At 41.4% G+C, this 20,241-nt stretch overlaps 2 protein-coding genes across 5 annotated transcripts in view; one reads left to right on the top strand and one right to left on the bottom strand.

The window, feature by feature from the left end:
• Window positions 1–3,367, top strand: part of tgfb3 (transforming growth factor, beta 3) — a 12,513-nt gene extending 9,146 nt beyond the window's left edge. The window contains exons 5-7 of the mRNA XM_005742702.1: window positions 891–1,047; window positions 1,620–1,773; window positions 1,863–3,367. Coding sequence (XP_005742759.1) covers window positions 891–1,047; window positions 1,620–1,773; window positions 1,863–2,021 — 470 coding nt within the window. The 3' untranslated portion in view covers window positions 2,022–3,367. The remainder of the gene's footprint in view (window positions 1–890; window positions 1,048–1,619; window positions 1,774–1,862) is intronic.
• Window positions 3,002–20,241, bottom strand: part of ttll5 (tubulin tyrosine ligase-like family, member 5) — a 56,618-nt gene continuing 39,378 nt past the window's right edge. For 2 of the 4 annotated variants that reach the window (XM_005742704.1, XM_013913278.1), the window contains 4 exons: window positions 20,001–20,190; window positions 16,342–16,544; window positions 11,445–11,527; window positions 9,077–9,268 (listed from right to left, as the gene is read on the bottom strand). In XM_005742704.1, the coding sequence (XP_005742761.1) occupies window positions 9,207–9,268; window positions 11,445–11,527; window positions 16,342–16,544; window positions 20,001–20,190 (538 nt within the window). In that variant the 3' untranslated portion in view covers window positions 9,077–9,206. Of the gene's footprint in view, window positions 4,889–9,076; window positions 9,269–11,444; window positions 11,528–16,341; window positions 16,545–20,000; window positions 20,191–20,241 lie in introns of those variants that run through there. The other 2 variants (XM_013913277.1, XM_013913276.1) reach the window with 2 other exon arrangements.

The raw sequence follows: 20,241 nt of genomic DNA, 5'->3' as shown, positions 1-20,241 counted from the left end.
ATAATTCTGCACTCCCTGTATTAATGTTGAATAACAGCTATAAATCTTTTGCTCTGTTTGCTGATGCTGTGTCGAGCTGGCAGAGAGATACTTGTACAAAAGGAGGTAGACTGGAAATTTCTGGATTTTTGGCCCACATTTCAAAAAGAAATCTTTTGTTTTAGTGCATTTACTGCCTCGATTAAAGTTGCCTGAAGCGCTGATGAGGAGTCCTCGTGTGCTCTACAAAAATGTTTCTCATGGTGAATTAGGATGCATTTGTCATAAAATATCACTCACAATACTTTTATTATTATGCAACCGGTCTATAAAAGTACTTTCCAGTCCAGTCATCAGCATGTTCCTCTAGCAGCAAAACTCACTGAGGTCTTTTTGTTAAGATAATGGGTTTCCTTTCTAAGAGGAAGAGAGAGAGGCACAGAGCATGGGAATACAATCGATCTGGTATCTCACTTAGCGCTGGGGCCCCCAGGCCCTCGGTCCTGGGAACGCTCTTGACTGGCTTGGCCACAAGGAATGTGCTGCCACGGCGCTCAGACGTTTGGCCCCAAATTAAAGAGGGCCGTACATATCCACCAGCAGCATCTCTCCTGAGATATCCACTGCTTTAGCTATCAGGGATAGAGTGGATGAGCAGACACTGGCCCAGGGGGAGAATGGAGGGGAAGAAAGGAAGTTAGAGGGACCAGTGTGAAATCCAGGAAGGGAAGAAAAGTGAGACAGAAGTGAATGAAGTTGGGCCTGGAGAATATTCATATGTAAGAGTTACAACTGATTATGCTGATTAAAACTAAATCTTACTTTCACTAACATCAGCTGTTGAAGAGTCTTTAAAAAAAATGTGTAGTTTTTTTCCCCTTGATATCTTTAAAAAAAACCTCCTCCTGCAGGGATGGAAGCAGAGTATGACGAGCAGAGCCGTGTGAAAAGCCAAAAGGAGCAGCTGTACCCCCACCTCATCCTCATGATGCTCCCTCCCCACAGGCTGGATGCCCAGTCTTCCTCCCGAAGGCGCAAGCGGGCACTTGACACCAATTACTGCTTCAAGTAAGCCTCATTCGCTCCCCCTGGAAAATGTAATGCACTACTTAGACTATTGCTCATCATCTTAAAATAAATTCTCCCAAAACCGTTTCTCTCTGGCTGCACCTGCGCTGACAATTTAAGACATTTGCCTACTGGGCTAATATTCCAGGGACACTTGAATAAAGCACCCGCATCCAATTAAAATATCAGCTGTCACGTTTCAAAAAACATGACAGGGAAGACGTGTAAATAAGCGCAGAACACACAAAGAATACATGCAATAAACTTGTTAATCACCCAGATGAGCATGGCGGAGGTACTAGATTATACAAGTCAGGATCTGTCTCGGTACTAGCAAACACTACCGCCTCTTACACACCTTCTCCTCAACTCTGGATTTCCTATGACAGGCAGTACCAAAGACACCTGGGCTGACTCCAAGAGGGGAAAAAAAGGGCACACCTAAGACTGGAATTTCTGAACTTGAGTCTCATCTCTGACTGAGGCCACGGGGTGGAAAATGTATACTTAAATTTGTGTGTTATCCTCCAAATCTAGAGGGTAATCATTGTCTCCCCCTTTCATTTCTGCAGCAATTACGAGGAGAACTGCTGTGTGCGACAACTATATATTAATTTCCGTGAGGATCTGGGATGGAGGTGGATACACCAGCCCGAAGGGTACTATGCCAACTTCTGCTCTGGTCCCTGTCCTTACCTACGCAGTGCAGACACCACCCACAGCTCGGTGAGAAAAAGTGCCACTTCTCGAATCCGTTTTGGTGTTTGGAAATGTGCTTGCCAACCCTCATCTCTTTTGTCATCTTCCTTTCACAGCTGCTGAGCCTGTACAACACCTTGAACCCCGAAGCGTCCGCCTCTCCCTGCTGTGTTCCTCAGGACTTGGAGCCCCTAACCATCCTCTACTACGTGGGTCGCTCCCCGAAAGTCGAGCAGCTTTCAAACATGGTCGTCAAGTCCTGCAAGTGCAGCTAAACTTCAAGGTCTTCGAGGGAGGGAAGGGGGGGGGGTGCCCTGTGAGAAGCAAGGCATGGGATTTGATCACTCCCAGCACTGCCTGAAGCGGGTATGAGGAATTAAAGCGGGCAATGTACAGTTTGGCCTCCATGAGTACCTCTTTCCCATGCTTTAGCTTTGCCCAAGCTCTTAAAAAACAAATGAAAAAAGAGATGGAGTCCACTACAGCTATACTTAGAAGACCTGTCATACACCACTTCACCAACAGCGCTCTCAAACCCATCAGACCTCTTGGTAGTTAATTACTTTTTGACATCAGTGTTTCTCATATTTTTTTGTTTGTCCAGCATTTTGTACCTCGTGTCCACGACTATTGGTAATCAAAGGCCATTTTCAGTGAAAGAGAAACAGAACAATAAATGACCGATCCATTCTCAAGGATGCATTAAAAAGAGAGAGAGGGAGAGACAGAGAAGGACTCAGACTAAACTCAGCATACGCCAAAAGAGAGCAAACGCATCACACGGGACACATTCAAAAAGTCCGAGCTGGAAACTGACGCTGTGCGCGCCGCGGCTCCCTATACTGTTTGTTTAGGATTAAATGCTGTCGATTAAAAATGATCTAAATGAAAAGACAACATGCTGGAAACCGATCGTTATTTCAAAGTAGTATTTCCATGGTTATGTTTACCTCTATAATGCAACAGGACTGGTGATTCCAGGGATCGTTTTGTTTTTAAATGAAGCCTTTTCTGTTGTATGAGATGATGTAATGTCACTAAGTGAACTTTAATAGATCACAAACTGTAAATGTTTTTCTTATTACTCTTGGAAACACTTTTTTTTTTAATTAAAAATGTTGGACAGTTCGTTTTTTTCTCCTTTACTGTTGTGGTATTTATGTTTTAGTTCACACATGTTTTAGGGTCTTTTTATTTCAAAAGGTCAGGGGCTGAATTTCAAGTGTTCGAACAAAATGAACAAAAGCGGTTAGAGTCACAGTCATCGTGTTTTTTAATGCTTTCCAAGTATTCATTTCAATTTTGTTTGCTACAAACAGCCTCACTGGTCCCAAAAATACTACATTTCCATGCATATTGTAAACAGTCAAAGAGATTATAACATGGTACAGCCCATATGGAAAATAAACAAAGAAAAAACACCTGTAGTAAATGTTTATGTTTTCTAAGCATGTCTCAAAAACTCACATCCCATACAGTGATTTACTCATCCTAGTGGCCTCTTTGTATTTTTCTTAATATGGGAATTGAATAGGAGAGACATTAGCTATAAAGGGAAAATCCAAGAGGGGACACCTGTATGAGCAAATTACTGTTAATAAAACATAAATATTTACTATCAGAGGAAAGGAGTTGTTTTTCGTCTCAGTTTTCTTTTCTTTACATTGTAAACATCGCTGTCACCACATTACGTTACACACACTGATTTGGATCTTGCTTTTGGGAGTTCTGGCTTTAATAGGTAGGACTTCACAACATGACGTCAAAGAGCACATGTTACAAAAACATTCACCGTCAAGTTACATGTTAAAACAGTTGACCTGTTGTACTGCATTGAAAACTACAATCTGTGCACACTCACCCAGGTGATAGTCATCAGCTGATGTGAGAAAATCATGCACAAAATTCAAGTATTTCAGACAAAGTTATTATAAACACATGGTAAAACTGCTGACCACTACCTCACATCTTCTTTTTTTAAATAAACACACCCCTGAGTGAACTCACTATATGGTCCCAAGCCACAGAATATCTGTGAGGATACTGGTCGACCTTCATTATAGATCTTTTCCTTTTTCATTTTAGGCTTTGAGCTACAGAAATGGGCCAAAAAGGTTACGCTGGACAATGTACAGTAAATAAATACTGATGTAATGACAATAATTTATTTATTTTTTAATCAAAAATAATGAATTTGGTCCATCCAGAAAAACAATATCAGCATCTCAACAGTTTACAGGAATAAGCCGACTGCATTCTTTACATGAAACCTGAACATCCCTGTTGGGTCATCTTTGTAGATACAAACAAGGGAACAGCATTAATACAATCACATTTTATTATCAGGCCCACAAGAAAAAGGGTGCTATGCTTAACATGTCCTCAGGGCGAAAAGGCAGAGGAGTCAGATTTGGCAACTGTGTGGCTTCCAGCGAGGAGTGGGAGTCAGGAGTGTCTAACGCTGGAAAGCCACACATGAAAAGAACTTCTCTGCACACTTATCATTCATGACTGTAAAATGAGAAGTTGCTCATGCGGGCTCAACAATGCTTGTCAAAAACTTAACAGAGGTCTCTCATTACCGAAACCCGCATATCACCTGTGTTTAAAAAAAGAAAAGAAAAAGAGAAAAGTAGAAAAATGTGCACGCATGGTTGTGGTGGACATGCTACTGCCTGAGCACAGAATAAAACAACGAATCCTGTAGTTAAAATACCAACAGGGCTTGAAGAACCATCTGCTGAAGGCTATCTGTCAGTGAAATCTTCCTGTGGCATCAACAGCATGGAGAGAATGAGGGCGGGCACTGTGGGATACGGACTGATTGTAGCCAAGGGCGATGAGGGGAGGGGGTGGAGCTGCGCAACAAAATCCCGACCTGCGTCAAAGCCGGGCATTTTTGGCCTGGCACACTATCCTCTTGCATGTCTGTGGCTGTATCATTGAGAAATTAATAGGACCCTGTTCGATGTGTGGCATACTTTTATCTGTTGTCCCGTCCCAGAATAAACCTCTGTGAGATGCAGTTACATGCAGAGACACCTGTCAGGCCTGCAGAGTGGCAGGACGTGCCTCTGGTCGCCTTCGTGTCATCTGTGAGTGGGCTCCTGATCCTGGAACAGCTTGCGGTATGCAGAAAGACCTTTATTTATTTTTTTAAAAGAACAAAAAGAAGAAGAAGAAATAACAAGAGTGAGAAAGGCAGTCAAAGGTCTACCCCTCATGTGTACAGAAACAGAAGCCCAAAAGAGTTTTTCTTCAGAAGAGTTTGCTAAACCGTTGTGGAGTCCACCTCTTCAATTATTCATGGTCAAGGTGGATACCAGCTGATCTCATCAGTCAGCTCAGTTGTTCGTGTTCAACCGGCTGGCGTGCAGCCAGGTATCCGGTAGAAAAAGACATTCCAAGTACAGTTGGAGCTGCTGTGTTTGTGCTCCCAAACAGTATTCCCTTTCATTCCCTCTCTGCACTGTTTGTTTTGGTGCTTTTTTACACTGCGAGGACTGACTGACTGAGCTGGAAAACGAAAAACATCTCCCTCGCTTCCAACCCGATGACAGGGCTGCTGGAAGTGGCTTCCTCTAGCTCAGCAAAAGAAAGATAAAGGGACAATATTCTCTGCTTTATAGCCCACTCTGAATGAAACTGAAACGAGAAGGAGAAATCAAGGGATCTCAAAGCAAGCTAAACTTAAAAGGTTGAAACAGTAACTAACAACAACTTCAGTCAAACGCTGCCCAGTGGTGTGAAAAAGTGTTTCCCTTCCTGATTTTCTAGTGTTTTGCATATTTGTCACACTTGCATGTTTCAAATCATCAAACTAATTTTAATATTAGACAAAGATAACCTGAGTAAATAGGAAATGCAGTTTTTAAATGATGATTGATTATGATCATTGATTAAAGGTTATACAAGCCTACTTTTTCACACAGCCCCTCTTGTTACATCATGAATTACCTGTGATTAATCACATTTTTTGGAAAGCCGTGCTCAGTTTCACTAAAAACAAAAACAATTACTGGAAGACCTGATGAATCAAGAAATCACTCAAATAGAAGCTGTCTGACAAAGTGAACCTGGCAGTACATCATGTCACAATCTGAAGAAAGACCTGAGAAACAAAGTCAGTCTGGAAAGGGTCTCAAAGAATGGCCAGTGTTGGACAAGTTACTTGAAAATAGTTATTAATTACTAATTACTGATTACTTCTCCAAGAAGGCAATCCAGTTACTTTACATTAAAGTTACTGATTACTTATTTTCAAAAGTAATTCAAAAGCAATAGACCTTAAAGCCCAATTCTATTTTTCTGCATATTTCATGATATAAAATTGAATCAAATGAAAAAGTCTCCTTTAACTTTTTTTATTAGTTTTAATCTGTTAACTTTATGCACATTGCAACCCCTAACCCCTTTCCCTGTGAATTTCACACTCTGGTGGCAGCGTGCTAGGTACTTGCTCAGATTTGAAGTTGAATTTTTCGCTGTAGAAAGAAGTTTTCTTCCCATGTAGATTGTACTGTGGACGCTAATGTTTTTATCACTTTTCACGCAATCAAACTTAAAGTAATGTCAGTACTTCCAAGCTTTAAACACTGCACGGTCGTGCTCTCTCCCGGACTCCATATTATCCACTGTTGATCTACACGCATCTGTTGCTGCCATGGACGTCACACACTTGTACGTCATTGTCATGAGACACTCTCACAAACTAAATCACAGTTTAGTAACGCAGTACAGCAGCATGCTTACGGGAAAGTAACAGTAATCTAATTACATTTTTGCAATATTAATCCCTTACTTTACTTGTTACTTGAAAAAAGTAATCGGATTACAGTAACGCGTTACTGCCCAGCTCTGTTTGAGACTCAAGTGAACCACTGTGAGAGCCGTTGTAGAAGTAGGAGAAAACTTGGAACAATGGTGAAGCCAAAATTACTCCAAGAGCATTTCAACGACTCATCCAGGAGGTTACGGAAGAACCCAAAACAACATTAAAGAACCACAGGCTTCACATCTCTCAGTTAAGGTCAGAGTTCATGATTCAACAGTAAGAAAGATTGACAACACGAAAGCTTGTCTCACATTTGCCAAAAACATCCTGATGATCCCCAAGATTTGGGGAAGAATATTCTGCGGACTGATGAGACAAAAGGTGAACTTTTCTGAAGGTTTCAGTCAAGTTACATCTGGAATAAAACTAACAGAGCATTTCAGAAAAGGAACATCATACCAACAGTAAACTATGGCAGTGGTAGTGTAATATCCTGGGGCTTTTTTGCTGCCTCAGGACCTGGAAGACTTACTCTGCTACATGGAACTGTGAATTCTGCAATCTACAAAAACATCCTGAAGGAGAATATCCGGCCATCTGTTCATGACCTCAAGCTGAAGTGCACTTGAGTTTTGCAGCAGGACAAAGACCCAAAACACACCAGCAAGTCCACTTCTGAATGCCTTAAGAAAAACACAAAAAAAGACTTTTCGAGTTGTCTAGTCAAAATCCTGACCTGAATCTGATTGAGATGCTGTGGCATGACCTTAAAAAGGTGGTTCATGCTTGAAAACCCTCCAGTGTGGCTGAATTACAACAATTCTGCAACGATGAGTGGGCCAAATTCCTCCACAGCGATGTAAAAGACTCAATGCCACTTATCCCAAATGCTTGAGTGCAGTTGTTGATACTAAGGGTGGCCCAACCACTTATTGGGTTTAGGGGGCAATCACTTTTCCACGCAGGCTCATGCAGGTTTGGATTTTTTCCCCACTTAATAATAAACACCTTCATCAAAAAACTGGGTTTTGTGTTTATTTGTGTTATCTTTGTGTAATATTTAAATTTATTTGACAATCTGAACCATTTAAGTGTGACAAACATACAAAAAATAGGAAATCAGGACAGGGGCAAACATTTTTTTCACATACCCTACACTAAATCTTAATCTACCAATAAAATGCCTACTCACATACATAGTTCAGTAGAGTGAGTCAATTACAAATCCATCTGGTAAATTAAATCCAGTAACTTACATAATATATCTGAAAACAGGGATGGCAGCCAAAAACTACCTTCCTATCCTAACAATACACCACACAGTCTTATTTTGATAGAGAGAGGCCTAAGCCATCTGTCCTGACATGATCAGACTTCCATTCAATTGACCCAAGTTCAGCATTCATTTCCTTCTCAAACTCAAGCAATAAATCTCCTCACAGTCACCGACTGTGGAGCACTGAGAGCTTCAAGGAAACTTCAAGGGAAGCACTCTGAAACACATGTGGCCGATACGATCTCGTCTTGTTAGCTCCGGTTGGTCTTCATCAAAATCCCGCCCTCGTGTCATGTCAAAAATCAACACAGCAGAAGTGGGGAAAAGGGCGAGGCGGGGGTTAGTGAGCAGAAAAGGTTTGCAGAGGATAAAGGGAGGGTTTCAGGAGCAAAGAGAGGAAGATATTATGAGAGAGCACAAGAGAGAGATAAAGGGAGAGTGTGATTAATGACGGCTGACAGCTGATCAGAGAGAATGCTCTCCATTTGGACTCGCTCTAACTGCCTGTCAGAGTCGATCAGGGAAGCTCAGTCATCTCATAACAGAGGTACACCGGGCAGGCAGAAAGACCTGATGCACTCTGAAGCTCCACAAAGGCTGTGTCCCTTTCAATAACCCCTCCCTCTGCCAAAACACCACACAGAGTCTCCGTTTTACCCTCAGCCTCATTTAAAAACGCATGGTTAAACCTGCACCACTAAGTGGTTTAACTCTCCACACACACACACACGTATGTATGTATGTATGTATGTATATATATATATATTAGTGATATGTTTTAATTCATGAGTGAAGCACCCTTTGCACCCTGAACAGTGGAAAAAAATGCATTCATTAAATGCAGAAGTTGCTCCCAAAGGATCCAGTTACAGTAATTGATGAGTTTGTAAGATGTTTGTTAACCTTAGCCAGGTTTCATAGTTTGGGAAGAGGAGGAAAATGGAGAACTAAAAAAAATATTTTGTGTGTGTGTGTGTGTGTTTTAGTGTGGATAGGAGTTGTAGGGATGACAGGTCGATGCACAGCTACTGCGTTTTTCCAACAAGCTGATCTCGCTTGACTGCGACACTGACATGATGTGAAGAATGGTGTGATTTTCTAATGCTAATGTATAGTAGTGCTGTGGAAAAAGCCCGTGATCAGGCAAACAGATGTGTGCATAAGCGCAAACTGCTTAATATCACTGCAATAAGCTCAACACTTCTCTCAGGATGGAAAGAGCTGTGGAAATAAGGCAAGATGACAGAAGCACACACGTGAGTGCACGAACCCACAAAGTCTGAGTTGCATTTGTCATTCTCTTGAGAGGTGTTATTTATTCGGTACAGCATTTGGCAAATGGACAGTAATTACAACTGCATGGCAATGGCCAACAGATGGAAATGCCCCAAATGTTCCCATCCGTTGATCTCAAAAAAAGATGTCTTCACTGCTGTGCCTTTTAATCCCAGAGTGGTGTCGTTCCTCTGGATCTGAACACATGCAGAACACACAGTACTGTGTAAAAGCTTTGAGCCACCCCTCATTTTCAGACATAAAATAGTATTTTTTTTTGCTATTAACCAAAACGTGGCATATGTATGGAAGCCCGTTTCCGCCCCTAAAAAAAAAAAAAAAAGCTAGTATCCATAACTCGAAATTTCGAGTTATTTTCTCGAAATTTCGAGTTATTATCTCGAAATTTCGAGAAATATAACTCGAAATTTCGAGTTACTTTTCTCAAAATTTCGAGTTAGCTCTGCCAATCAAAAATATACGTGAATGAGGTCGCTTTCTTGTTACCCGGAAGCATATGGCGCAGGACCGCGCACTCAAAAACGGATCCCAACAAATTAAAGTATGTTTGCTGATAGTAACACCATGTGATTCAGCTAATAACAGGGATTTCATCATTTGTGAAGCCAGGCTGAAAACACTCAGCAATCTGTGCATTCACGACTGGATGTAATACCGGTAGCTTAGCTGTAGCATTTGTAGCTGAGGGCTTCAGCTTCCGGGTAACATGGAAATGACGTCATTCACGTAGATTACTGATTGGCAGCGCTAACTCGAAATTTCGAGTTGCTTTTCTCGAAATTTCGAGATAATAACTCGAAATTTCGAGAAAATAACTTGAAATTTTGAGTTATGGATCCTTTTTTTTTTTTTTTTTTAGTGGCGGAAACGGGCTTCCATACATATGTGAGCGCTGCATGTACAGCATCTTTAAAAAAGTTGAGGAGACTGAACAAGAGGAGGCCAAAAGAAGAAGTGGCAGGCTTAAAAAAACTATCCACAGTAGATGAACAGTTTGTGAAAGTCACGTCCTTAAGAAATAAGAAAAAAGTCAGAGCAAAGACCTGACACAAGACCTGAGAGCTGCATCTGGCAACAAATCGGATGACGTGACGAATCCAAATTTCAATTTCTTTTGTACAAAGGACAGAGGTACAACAGTGAGTATTCACAGCCATCTGTAAAACATGGCGGAGGCTCTGTCATGGTCATGGTGTCAGCACTAATACAAAAATGCAAACACATGAAAGTACCATGAGATTTTGATTCACTAGTAATACCACAGGGAAAATATCTGTTTGGCAACAGCTTCATTTTTCAGCATGGCAATGATCCTAAACACGCTGCCAAAGCAGTAAAAGCATACCTGGGTAGAAAAACACATAATGAAACACTATCATGGATTGACCTCCCCAAAGCCTGGACCTCGACATTATAAACACTGTGGGGTCATCTTAACAGAGAACAGAACCAGCCAACATGCAAATAGAGTATGTATGTTTGCACAGGTTTCAAAAAACGACATTTTCCTGGAAAAATAGAAAGAAATGAAGGGTGATGCAAGACTTTTGCACAGGACTGTACAACTACAGAGGACCTTTTGTGCTTTACCTTATCTTCTGTTATACACTGTCACACAGAAAAAGTTTCAAATAATGACATTATAGTATTTACTAAACACATAAGAGAAAAGTATTCTGGTTATGTTTTATGTCTTGACTTGTCCTGTGAATAAATTTGATTTGATTTTGATTCAATTTAAAGGGACAGCGGCCTTTAAGGTGGAGGAGCTAAATCAGCTTGTTTCAGATGGAGCATGAACTCAGGGCCTGCACCAAGACCCAGTATAAGATAAATAAGAACTCTTTTGAACAGTTACTGGTGCAAAACTTCTCTAGTAAAGCACAAGAAGCAAAAAACATGGAGCTGGCAAACGGCATACTAGGTCTTCTTCAAACAGAAAATGACTGCAATGGAAATTTTGCTTTTGCTCTTCCAGCTCTGGCTGCTTTAACTCTTTTTGGCACAAACCCTTAATGGGGCACAAATCACTGTAAGACCTAATTAATAGAGCCTCACTCCTCTAACAGGGTTGTAATTAATTAATCACTTAACAATGCCTTTATGTATGTATGTATCTATGTATTTACTTTCTTACAGTGTGTCGAAAACATTTACGGATCCTGCACACGACTGAACGAGCAGGAGGTGGGTAAAAATATCATGTGGTGTTAGTCAGACCTCCATGGGGAATGTCCACTATGCCTAGCTGTAATCACTAACACTGGCATAGAGTGGGCATAACTTCACTCCTGCCTGAGGACTACAGCAGAGCACTAAGCATAATATGTGGAACTGCAACATTAAACCCACCTGTTTTACCGCAGATGGCCTCGTAGACCACCTGCTTGCTGCTGGCAACGGTTCCACTGGCTGAACTCTCTGAGGACATCTGCCTGTTAATCAGACACAGGACAAAAATCCGTGAAGACCAAAAATTATCATTCCCAGAGGAGTTATGCAAAGATGAACTGCACTGCAAAGGCCAAATTCGTCTCTGCAGCGCTCATCCAAGCTGTGGTACACATCACATGTCTCATGCCAATGTTCTGCTTTTAGCAAAATATCAAACTAAATATATAAAGAAAACTGGTTTTCAGCGTGTGTGATTGTTTCCAGCTGCAATACTGTAGCATGTTTGGTTTTCACCCTGTGTGTGTCCTGGAGACACCCTCTGTATCTACGACTATTACAGAGAAAGGGTTTTTATACATTTTGCCATTGCAAAAGAGTTTTCTTTTTTCCCCCAATTTTTATTCAAAATATTATCATTTTGCAACTGTTCAAGACAGAGTCACAAAGCTATAAAGGTGTGTTAAGCCAGAGCTCAAAAATGTGTGCTGCAAAAGCTGTGAGTACTGAATGAAAGAGTGCTGGAAGCAGGAGTACCAAAGGATCGCTGACAATTCCTTCCCTAAAGCTAAAAGACCTTTTCCCATCGTAGTTCATCTAGAGTTCATCCAAATCAATCTACTTCATGGATCACGCACAGCCCAATCTCATTAACATAGCAGCGTTATTTATTATTTAAACAATTTTTAAAGATCTAGAAATGCCCTTAATGTTGCATAGATTTTCACTGCTGTGTAGTAAACCGTGGATTTCATTGATATTAAAGCCTTCCAGTGGGGCGAATGGGACCCTTTAATGGGCCGGTTATAGCCCACGGGCTGTATGTTTGCCACCACAAATCCAGGTATAATGTGGACTGCAGTGCTATCCACAGGGACAAAATCTGTCCTCTGAAAGAGACGCACATATATATGTACACACATGCCAAAGTACTCCAAACAGCCTTTGTGGTCATTCAAATTGTGCCAAGAAGATAAATGCCAACACTCAAATATTTCGGAGCAGAACCTGGTGGAGCGTGGTATTTTTCTATAGTAGTTTAATAACTGATACCGATATTTGGAGATTCGACATATGAGCTGATATTTTTCTTTCTTTTAAACACATGAAACAAAAAACAGATGCCCTTAAATGTTTTAAGAGTAATTATTTGTGTACTCATTTATGATCTGCCAGGCTCTGCTCAGATCAGCTGGTTGTGTTGTGGCATTCCAAGCAGTGCGTTTCCAACAAGGAAGCTGCAGATTGCAAGCTATGCAATGCCAACATTTATAATATAGTTGAAGGGTGTTTCTCCTGTCTCCTCTTTACTTTTTTAACCATCATTTATTGGTTATTAGAAAAGCAGATACCAATAGATTGCAAATCGTTAATATCGCTTGATACTATACTATATATGAAATAAAATGTCATAATAACTACAATTAATTAGTATCTATTGGTCAGAGAGGCTACATGTTCTGATCCTCACAGCTCATGTCATCCTAACCAAGACACTTTTCTGCTTTTTAAGACTCATTTGTGTATAAAATGCCTGACAAGCCACCTTCTGTCATAAGAAAAGTGAAGTCAGCATCTAACAGTTGCTCTTTGTGTGCAGTCACTGGAGGTTGGTGAGGCTAAGTGTTTACTGAGTGCCTCACAGGAGCTATTGTGACACGAAGGGGAGAAATTCCTTCTCCTTGTCCTTGGTGATGTGATTGTCACACTGGCAAGAACACTGTAGTGATTAGGGACTATGTCGACTATGAGCAAAGATTACAGAGAGAAAAGGAACACAGAGGCAGAGCCCAGAATTCTTACAATGCGTCATACATACAGTCTGACGACCGTAAACAAGGAATTACACTGCCCTTTTCACATAATCCGGCTGCAAACATAACATTTTCAAACAGAAAATCATTATAAGAGCTACTGAAGCATAAAGCAGGAGCAGACGTGTCTGCAACCTTATACATTAAATCTGCTAAGCATTTTTTAGAGGGAACAATAAATAAAGCTTAGCTGGCATTAACCTCTCGCCCCAGGACAGCGGCTTGCCAAAAGAGCATTAATAAGGTAATGAGGGTACACACTGCCTCCTTGTAAGGGGCTGCACAGTTGTTCTTTCATACCATTACACAACCACAAATAGAACTGGCCCACTTTAAGCGAGGCATAACTCGACAGGAAGAAACCCCTTTCATATTCAGGGGGGCGAAGAAAAAAACAACTTGACCTCTGGGTTCTTCACATCACTTTCTTTGTCAACAGTCTCACTCTGTCACTTCAAGAGTCAGACAGCAGCCAGAAACACTGCTGGTGAGAACCGACTCTGAACTTGCAGTGTGCGCACATGACACATGACCCAGTGCCGAAAATTTCGCGCTATTCTCACAGAGCTGAAGTTCTTATGTAAACACAGCAGATGTGCGGCTTTACTTTTCGGTGCGCTCAGGTAGTTAGCGTGACTTAATGTTACTCAAACTGACCAACGGGGATAAAGTTTAACCATAAACACACGTTTGGCAGCTTCTGTGTGTATACAGTATCCCGTGAAAATAACTACTGTTGTGGCTGATTAATAGGGAGTGAAAGCAGCAGCTAGGCTGACATTAATGGTGCTGCTGTAATTGTCACCCTATTAGTAATGCCACACGACAGCCTGGGTTTCCGTAGTTACAGCTGCGACTAACCAAACCTTGCAAACAAAATACCAAACAGGCTCATTTATTTGTGTTACAAATTGCTCCTTTCAAAGCCTTCACTGAAGTCATACCACTTTGAGCTCTTGCAGCCCCTCGAGTTGGCAGCTGTGGTATGTTGATAGAGCAGACAGAGCCCTGCCCTGTTGAGTGTGATACCAACAAGCTGCACATTTGCTTCAAGTGTGTTAGCTGAGCTTAAAATCAAAGGCACTGTCATTCATGAGAGTGCACCAGTCTCCGTTCAGCTTTACTTAAAAGTGACTTTACACAGTCACCTTGCCCGCTCGGTGGATAACATTTCCAACTTTGGGACCAAAAAAACAACCCCAATAAACTTTTACTTGAAGGAAACTATTTGGTTGGATCTAATTGGATCACAAATGTTCAAAAATGCAAATCTCATTCTGATCAATAGATTTAACTAAAAGCTGTCGATGATCATCAGCGGTGGGGAAACCAGCCAAAGCCAGTGCTGGTGTATTTATATCGAACAACAGTTTTACAGTTGGCTGGAGGAAGGTGTTCAAGGTGTATAACCTTGAACTGCTTGAACACATCCAGCACAGTGATACTATTATAAGCTGGAGGGGCTTAAGCCTATACTGGGATGTGTTTCAGATGTGCCTCAATAACAGGGGTATTAAGTTGCCCCTAAAATGTGGGCTGGAAATAAAGGGAAGCAACTTATTATCCCACCGTTTTCTGCAAACAATCATCTCCGTTCTCCTGGACAGAGTTAACCTTTTTTTTTTCTCTTCTGTCATTCTTTCTTTTCTCCTCTCTTTATTCTTTCTCTTCATTGTTTCCATCAGCGCATTTTTGGTCCTGAAGCTTCCGTTTTTCCCACACTCTCCACTGTCACACTAGTCGACCGCAAAAATGCAGGACAGAGAAGAGTGTGAGGGGGCTCAGGAATTCCACATGCAGAGGGTAAACACAACCACTGCCAGGAAGACACACATGCACACACACGAGCAAACACGGCACCTACATGGCCTCGCTAACCTATTCTATACAACCCCTACACCACGGCACTGCCCTCTTAACTATTTTCTTGCCAGGTACAGTTTGTCCAGTCCAGTCAGATGACTGGATGTAACACGTCAGCAGAGCCAGGGCTCTGCTCGGTTGCGGCATCAGCAGGCCTGCAAACTTGCAATGAATGAATTAAGTCAAACAGAGAAATGCACTGTTGGGACTCTGGGGTAATTCACACACTGTAAGGGCTTACCCGGAATACTACAAAAACAGCCCGTGTTCCAGTCCAGCGGTATCCTTTCCTCTTAAACATTAAATAAGTGTGAAGAGCAGTTCACCGCTGCAACAACCTACTTTAAACAAACAGTCAGCGCCGATCACAAAGGTTTGCTGTTGTTGGGTAATTTTGCCAGATGTTGCAGTAATAAAGTCATAAAATAAGTGAGGAAAATAGCTGGCAGTTCAGCCCGGCTTCACTGCTTTCCTTTTATTTTTCCTTATGCAGTCTTCAGCTTATCTCCAAACCAAACAGGATTTAAACGGCGCTCCGAGTCCAGGCCCTTTCACTGAACCACGTTTTGTTTACGGTTCAGGCAGAAATCAGGCCTGTGATGAGGTTGTTTACTGAACGGGTAGATACACCCTGCGGCCAAAAGACTGGGAGCACTCCACTACACGCATATTCGAACTCTCATTAGCATTAGCCATGTCCTGTTGAGCTCACCAATCCCATGAACTCTGTCTCATTCCACAAGCGGGTGGGTGGTGGAGGGCCTGCCACCACACTGCACTTTGTCTGCGATAAATTAAATGAGCAGTTTTCACATATGAACTATGGGAAGTGTAATAGGGCGAAGGAGGCTGGGACGTTGTCCGATCTTGCCCTTTCTCACGTGTAGCAAAAAAATGGAGATAGTCCGCTTCACTCTTCTTCATTGCTGTTAAATACTGCACTTAGTTTCTGTGAAGAAGCTTTCTGAGCAGAGCGGACAGTAGGCAGGACCACTGACACCCACTCGCTCGATCATTTAATGACCAGTCCAGCTGTGACGTACCTTCACATTCAGACATTTACCTCTGTCGGGTGATGTCAGTAGAGGTTCAGATGACCTTGGCTTCATTTAACTTAACCATATGACAGTTATAGAGCATTGTTAATAAATAGAGTGATCCAGAGCCAACATTTGTCTTACTTGACGAGACGCTTTGCAGTCGTTCTCCTGACTTGTCCCTCTCGGGCACCGCTGGGTGGCTTTGGAGCAAGAGCTGGGCTAACACAGGTCTGGACATGGCTTAGGCCATGGCTTTGATTGGGCAGAGTGTGAAAGCTGGAAGGAGAGCAGCTGGATGATTTTGTGAGAGCCTGGCTATGTGGTGTCTGGTCTGGAAATTGAGCCTGTGAAACCAAAAAGAAAACAAAAGTCGGTTACTTATGGGTAATATCAAACTACTACAATAATCAAGCTACTTTGAAACTTAACCAACAAAGCAAAGAGGTTTGAGACCTTTAATTTAAACTTTGGGCAGAGTACAGTACAATAAGAGCAACTACAAAGGATGACTACTCACTGGTAAATCTAGTGATATTATAGTTTGCTTTAAGGAATTCAAAGGATTTTCAATAACTAGCTGAAAGAGGTTAACATGGAACATACAGTTGTGGCTTCAATGGTTTAAAATGATACTGGACCAGTGATGGTGGCTGTGGAGTGATTACTAACCCTAAAATACAAGCCTGTATGAACGAGCAAGCTTTTGTAAAACTCAGCTTTTGAGAGAACATAAACATGTTACAAAGATCTTAACTGAAATATAAATCCAGTTTCAAAGTTTCAAATTTGATGTGTAATTTGAAACATACTTGGTCAAGACATTAACTGTGTACAACCGCAGGCTGTATACAAAGCTGCAAAAGAAACAAAACATATACAGTATGTTCCCTCATGTACTGAGCCACCTCTCATTTGAAACTGAGAAATGGGTGCAGCGATTTATTGAAACGTGTAAACTTACATGTTATACACATATATAATATAATGTATAATGTAAAAACAGATTCAATTCTAACAAGCTTGAACATCAATATTTGGTAAGACTGCCTTCATTCTTTAACATGTTTAAATGTAGTCCTTGTAGTCAGTTTTGACAAAATCTCCAACACCAATGGGTGTAATGGAGCCACAAAACCAAGACGGAGCCTCTGCTGTGTTTTACAGACGGCTATAGACAATCACTGTAGTACATCTCTCCGGACCTCAAATCCTCATTCCATCATTCATCAGACGTGTTGCCGCTGATGTTCAGTCCACCTCTCGTGTAATTTAAAATATCTCAGCCTTTTCTCCCTGTTTATTTTAACCTTAATAAACGTTTCATTTTAATTGTTTGGCATGTAGCGGTAGATCACTGTTGGGCCATTTGCTTCATCACAAAATTCAAAAGGCCAAGTAAAAGAAAAACAACTCTCCCTCGGTTGGTTAAATGTGCCACACACTGACATGCGGATTGTTCCTCACATGTGTGTAGTGAACTGTTTAGGACAAAATAAAAATCAAACTCCCTCCCAAAAAAGGCCTAAGGAAGTTGGAGCAAATTTGGAATGGGTGAGTCATGGAAAAAAATGTGGCCTTTGGTCATTAAGGTGAAATATCAAAGTGCCTGACATAAATTAGTGCAGATATTAATGAAATGCCATCCGGTATCAAAACAAGCTCGACATTTTTTCGCAGCTGGCTCCAGTGAAAAGCAAATTCTTCACATTATTTATTTCTTTATACAAGATCTCTTCAAAGGCTTGTGAAGAGGGAAAATGCTGTTGTCTTTCTGACATAATATTTTAGAGCCACATTTCATTCTGTCCTTGCAATGCCGGGGAATGCTCGCATACATTCCTTCCACATCTCACGTCCACGCTATTTTCTCTGCAGCTTTATACGGCTATCTAACGAGCTAATGGTTTTCCAGTTTCACAGTGTGGCCGTTCAAAGGGCCGGCAGGGTGACGGGGAATATCTGATGTAATTTCTGTGTTGATAAATGAGAAGCTAAGTTTCCTGGTTGCAAGGCCTATGGCCACAATTCAGCTTGAGCGGGGCCAGGAAGGGCACCTTTCTTTGGCTGCCAGGTGGCCCCGGGCCAATCCTGTGGAGGAGCCGTGCAGTCTGCACCCAGTAACTGGAACGTGGACTGGAGTGCCGGAACAGACCCCTGTCTCTTTCTCTCACACTGAAGAACGTGTATGCACACGAGCACCCACATTCGACTAAGAACATCCTTTTGTGTATTTATATTATCAAAAAGTATTGGTAACTTTCTCCCAAGGCCAGGAAATCCAAGAATTTGAGATAAAATACATTTGTATCAAAAAGATCAAAACCCCTATCTAATGGCACTAAAGAATGAAATCAAGTCACTGACAAATTCCTTGGCAGATTAAGGTCTATACCATGCAAAACGATTTTGCCTAAGAGCTAAGCAGTGGCACACATTGCCATGACAGCTGGGGAGAAGGGAATGAATGGGGTGGGATAGCCAAGATTTTAGGGAGGGTTGCCTGACTTGATGGTGAGACAACCATATCTAGAGTCAGCCTTCCGATTACCTCAGTTTAAGAGGGTGAACAACAAAAAAGCTCTGTCTTCTGACTCTTTGTACTGCTCTGTACACATAAAGTCCTTAATGGCACAAGGGCTTTGAAATTGTAAGACGTATTCATGCCGCTATATGGCTGAATTATGGTGGAGCATGTCACAGATAAGACAAACGTGGTTAAATGTGTTTAAAGTACGAGAAGAGATGAACGGAACAGAGAAGGAATCATAAAGTGCCTTACGTAAGGCTGCCGACCAAGCCAAAAGAAATATCACCTCAATTGCATTAATTAAGTTCCAACCAAGATGAGAAACAATGACGTGAGGCCAACTCCAGTACTCGGAAAAAATTGGGCGCATCCAGTCATTCCAGCCTTTAAGCTGTCCCATGGCACTGTCCTGTCTCCATTTCTCTCAATCCATAGATTCAGTCCACCAAATCCTCTGGAAAATGGAAACATACATCCTCCTTCTTGGTGAGATCTCCTTTCAAAGTCACTGCGCTAAAAGCGAGAGCCACTCTTTTTTAGTCTAAACATTAAAAAAAAACAAAACAAAGAAACACAAAAAACTCCTACGCTAAGGCCTTTCTAACTTTCTAATCTCCCTGTAAAAACAGCCAAATCACATCTGTCGCGGCTTGTTAGCCATAACTAAAAGGTTTTTTGCCGCTACATTTCTACTGCTAAGAAAATCATATTCCGAATTTATTTGTCTTAAAATAGGAAAACTAATGGAGCTATTTGAAAAGTCAAGATTTGACTTGCCTAGTAGAGTCATTCACTCAAATGATGTGATATTGGAGAGAGTTGTTCCATTTTGGTCTTTAGAATTAAGCTACTGTCTCCACCAAACACTGTTTTATTAGACAGTTTGGAAGGCGAACCTCTAAATAGCTCTCCAGAGGCTAACATGGAAGCTCTTCTCTTAACGTGGGTGCATTTTGCACTATTTTGCAAAGTGCAGAGCTTAGGTAAGGACATAAATTATACAGACACAAATGTTGAGGTTTTTATGGGTTAAAAGTTCTTAAGGTTAAGTTCTACATGGTGCCATTACTGAAAACCAACAAAGAAAAGAATCTGAAAAATAATCTTATTGTGTTAACAGACAAGTGTCTGTGCTATTTTTATTTAAAAAAAAGAAAGAAGAAAAAATAGAAATGCAAATACTACCAATGGAAAAATGAGCAGTGCACTTGTTTAGCATCCAAGATGCTAAATGAAAACAAACATTCTTTACTAAGAAAATGATACATCTTACCTGATGTCCGCAGCGGGTCTGGTCCAGAAATTGATGATGAGCCTTAAGTCTCTGTTGCTGCAACTGCTGAATAGCAAACTGAAGCTGGTAGCTCCCTTGGGTGGGCTGGTAGTGCTGCTTGGGTGTCACCTCTCTCACCAGGCTGTAGTCATTGTGCATCTGCCAGTCCTCTTCCTTTAGCGGCCTGTGGCTTAGAGAGAAGTGACACAGATACACAGGGTGAAAAAGTAAGATACTTCAA

This window comes from Pundamilia nyererei, unplaced genomic scaffold (assembly GCF_000239375.1).
Source record: "Pundamilia nyererei isolate P.nyererei 1_Seehausen unplaced genomic scaffold, PunNye1.0 scaffold00123, whole genome shotgun sequence".
NCBI classification, from domain to species: Eukaryota; Metazoa; Chordata; class Actinopteri; order Cichliformes; family Cichlidae; genus Pundamilia; species Pundamilia nyererei.
The sequence above is the reverse complement of the archived record's forward strand: the minus strand, read 5'-3'. Positions and strand labels throughout refer to the sequence as shown.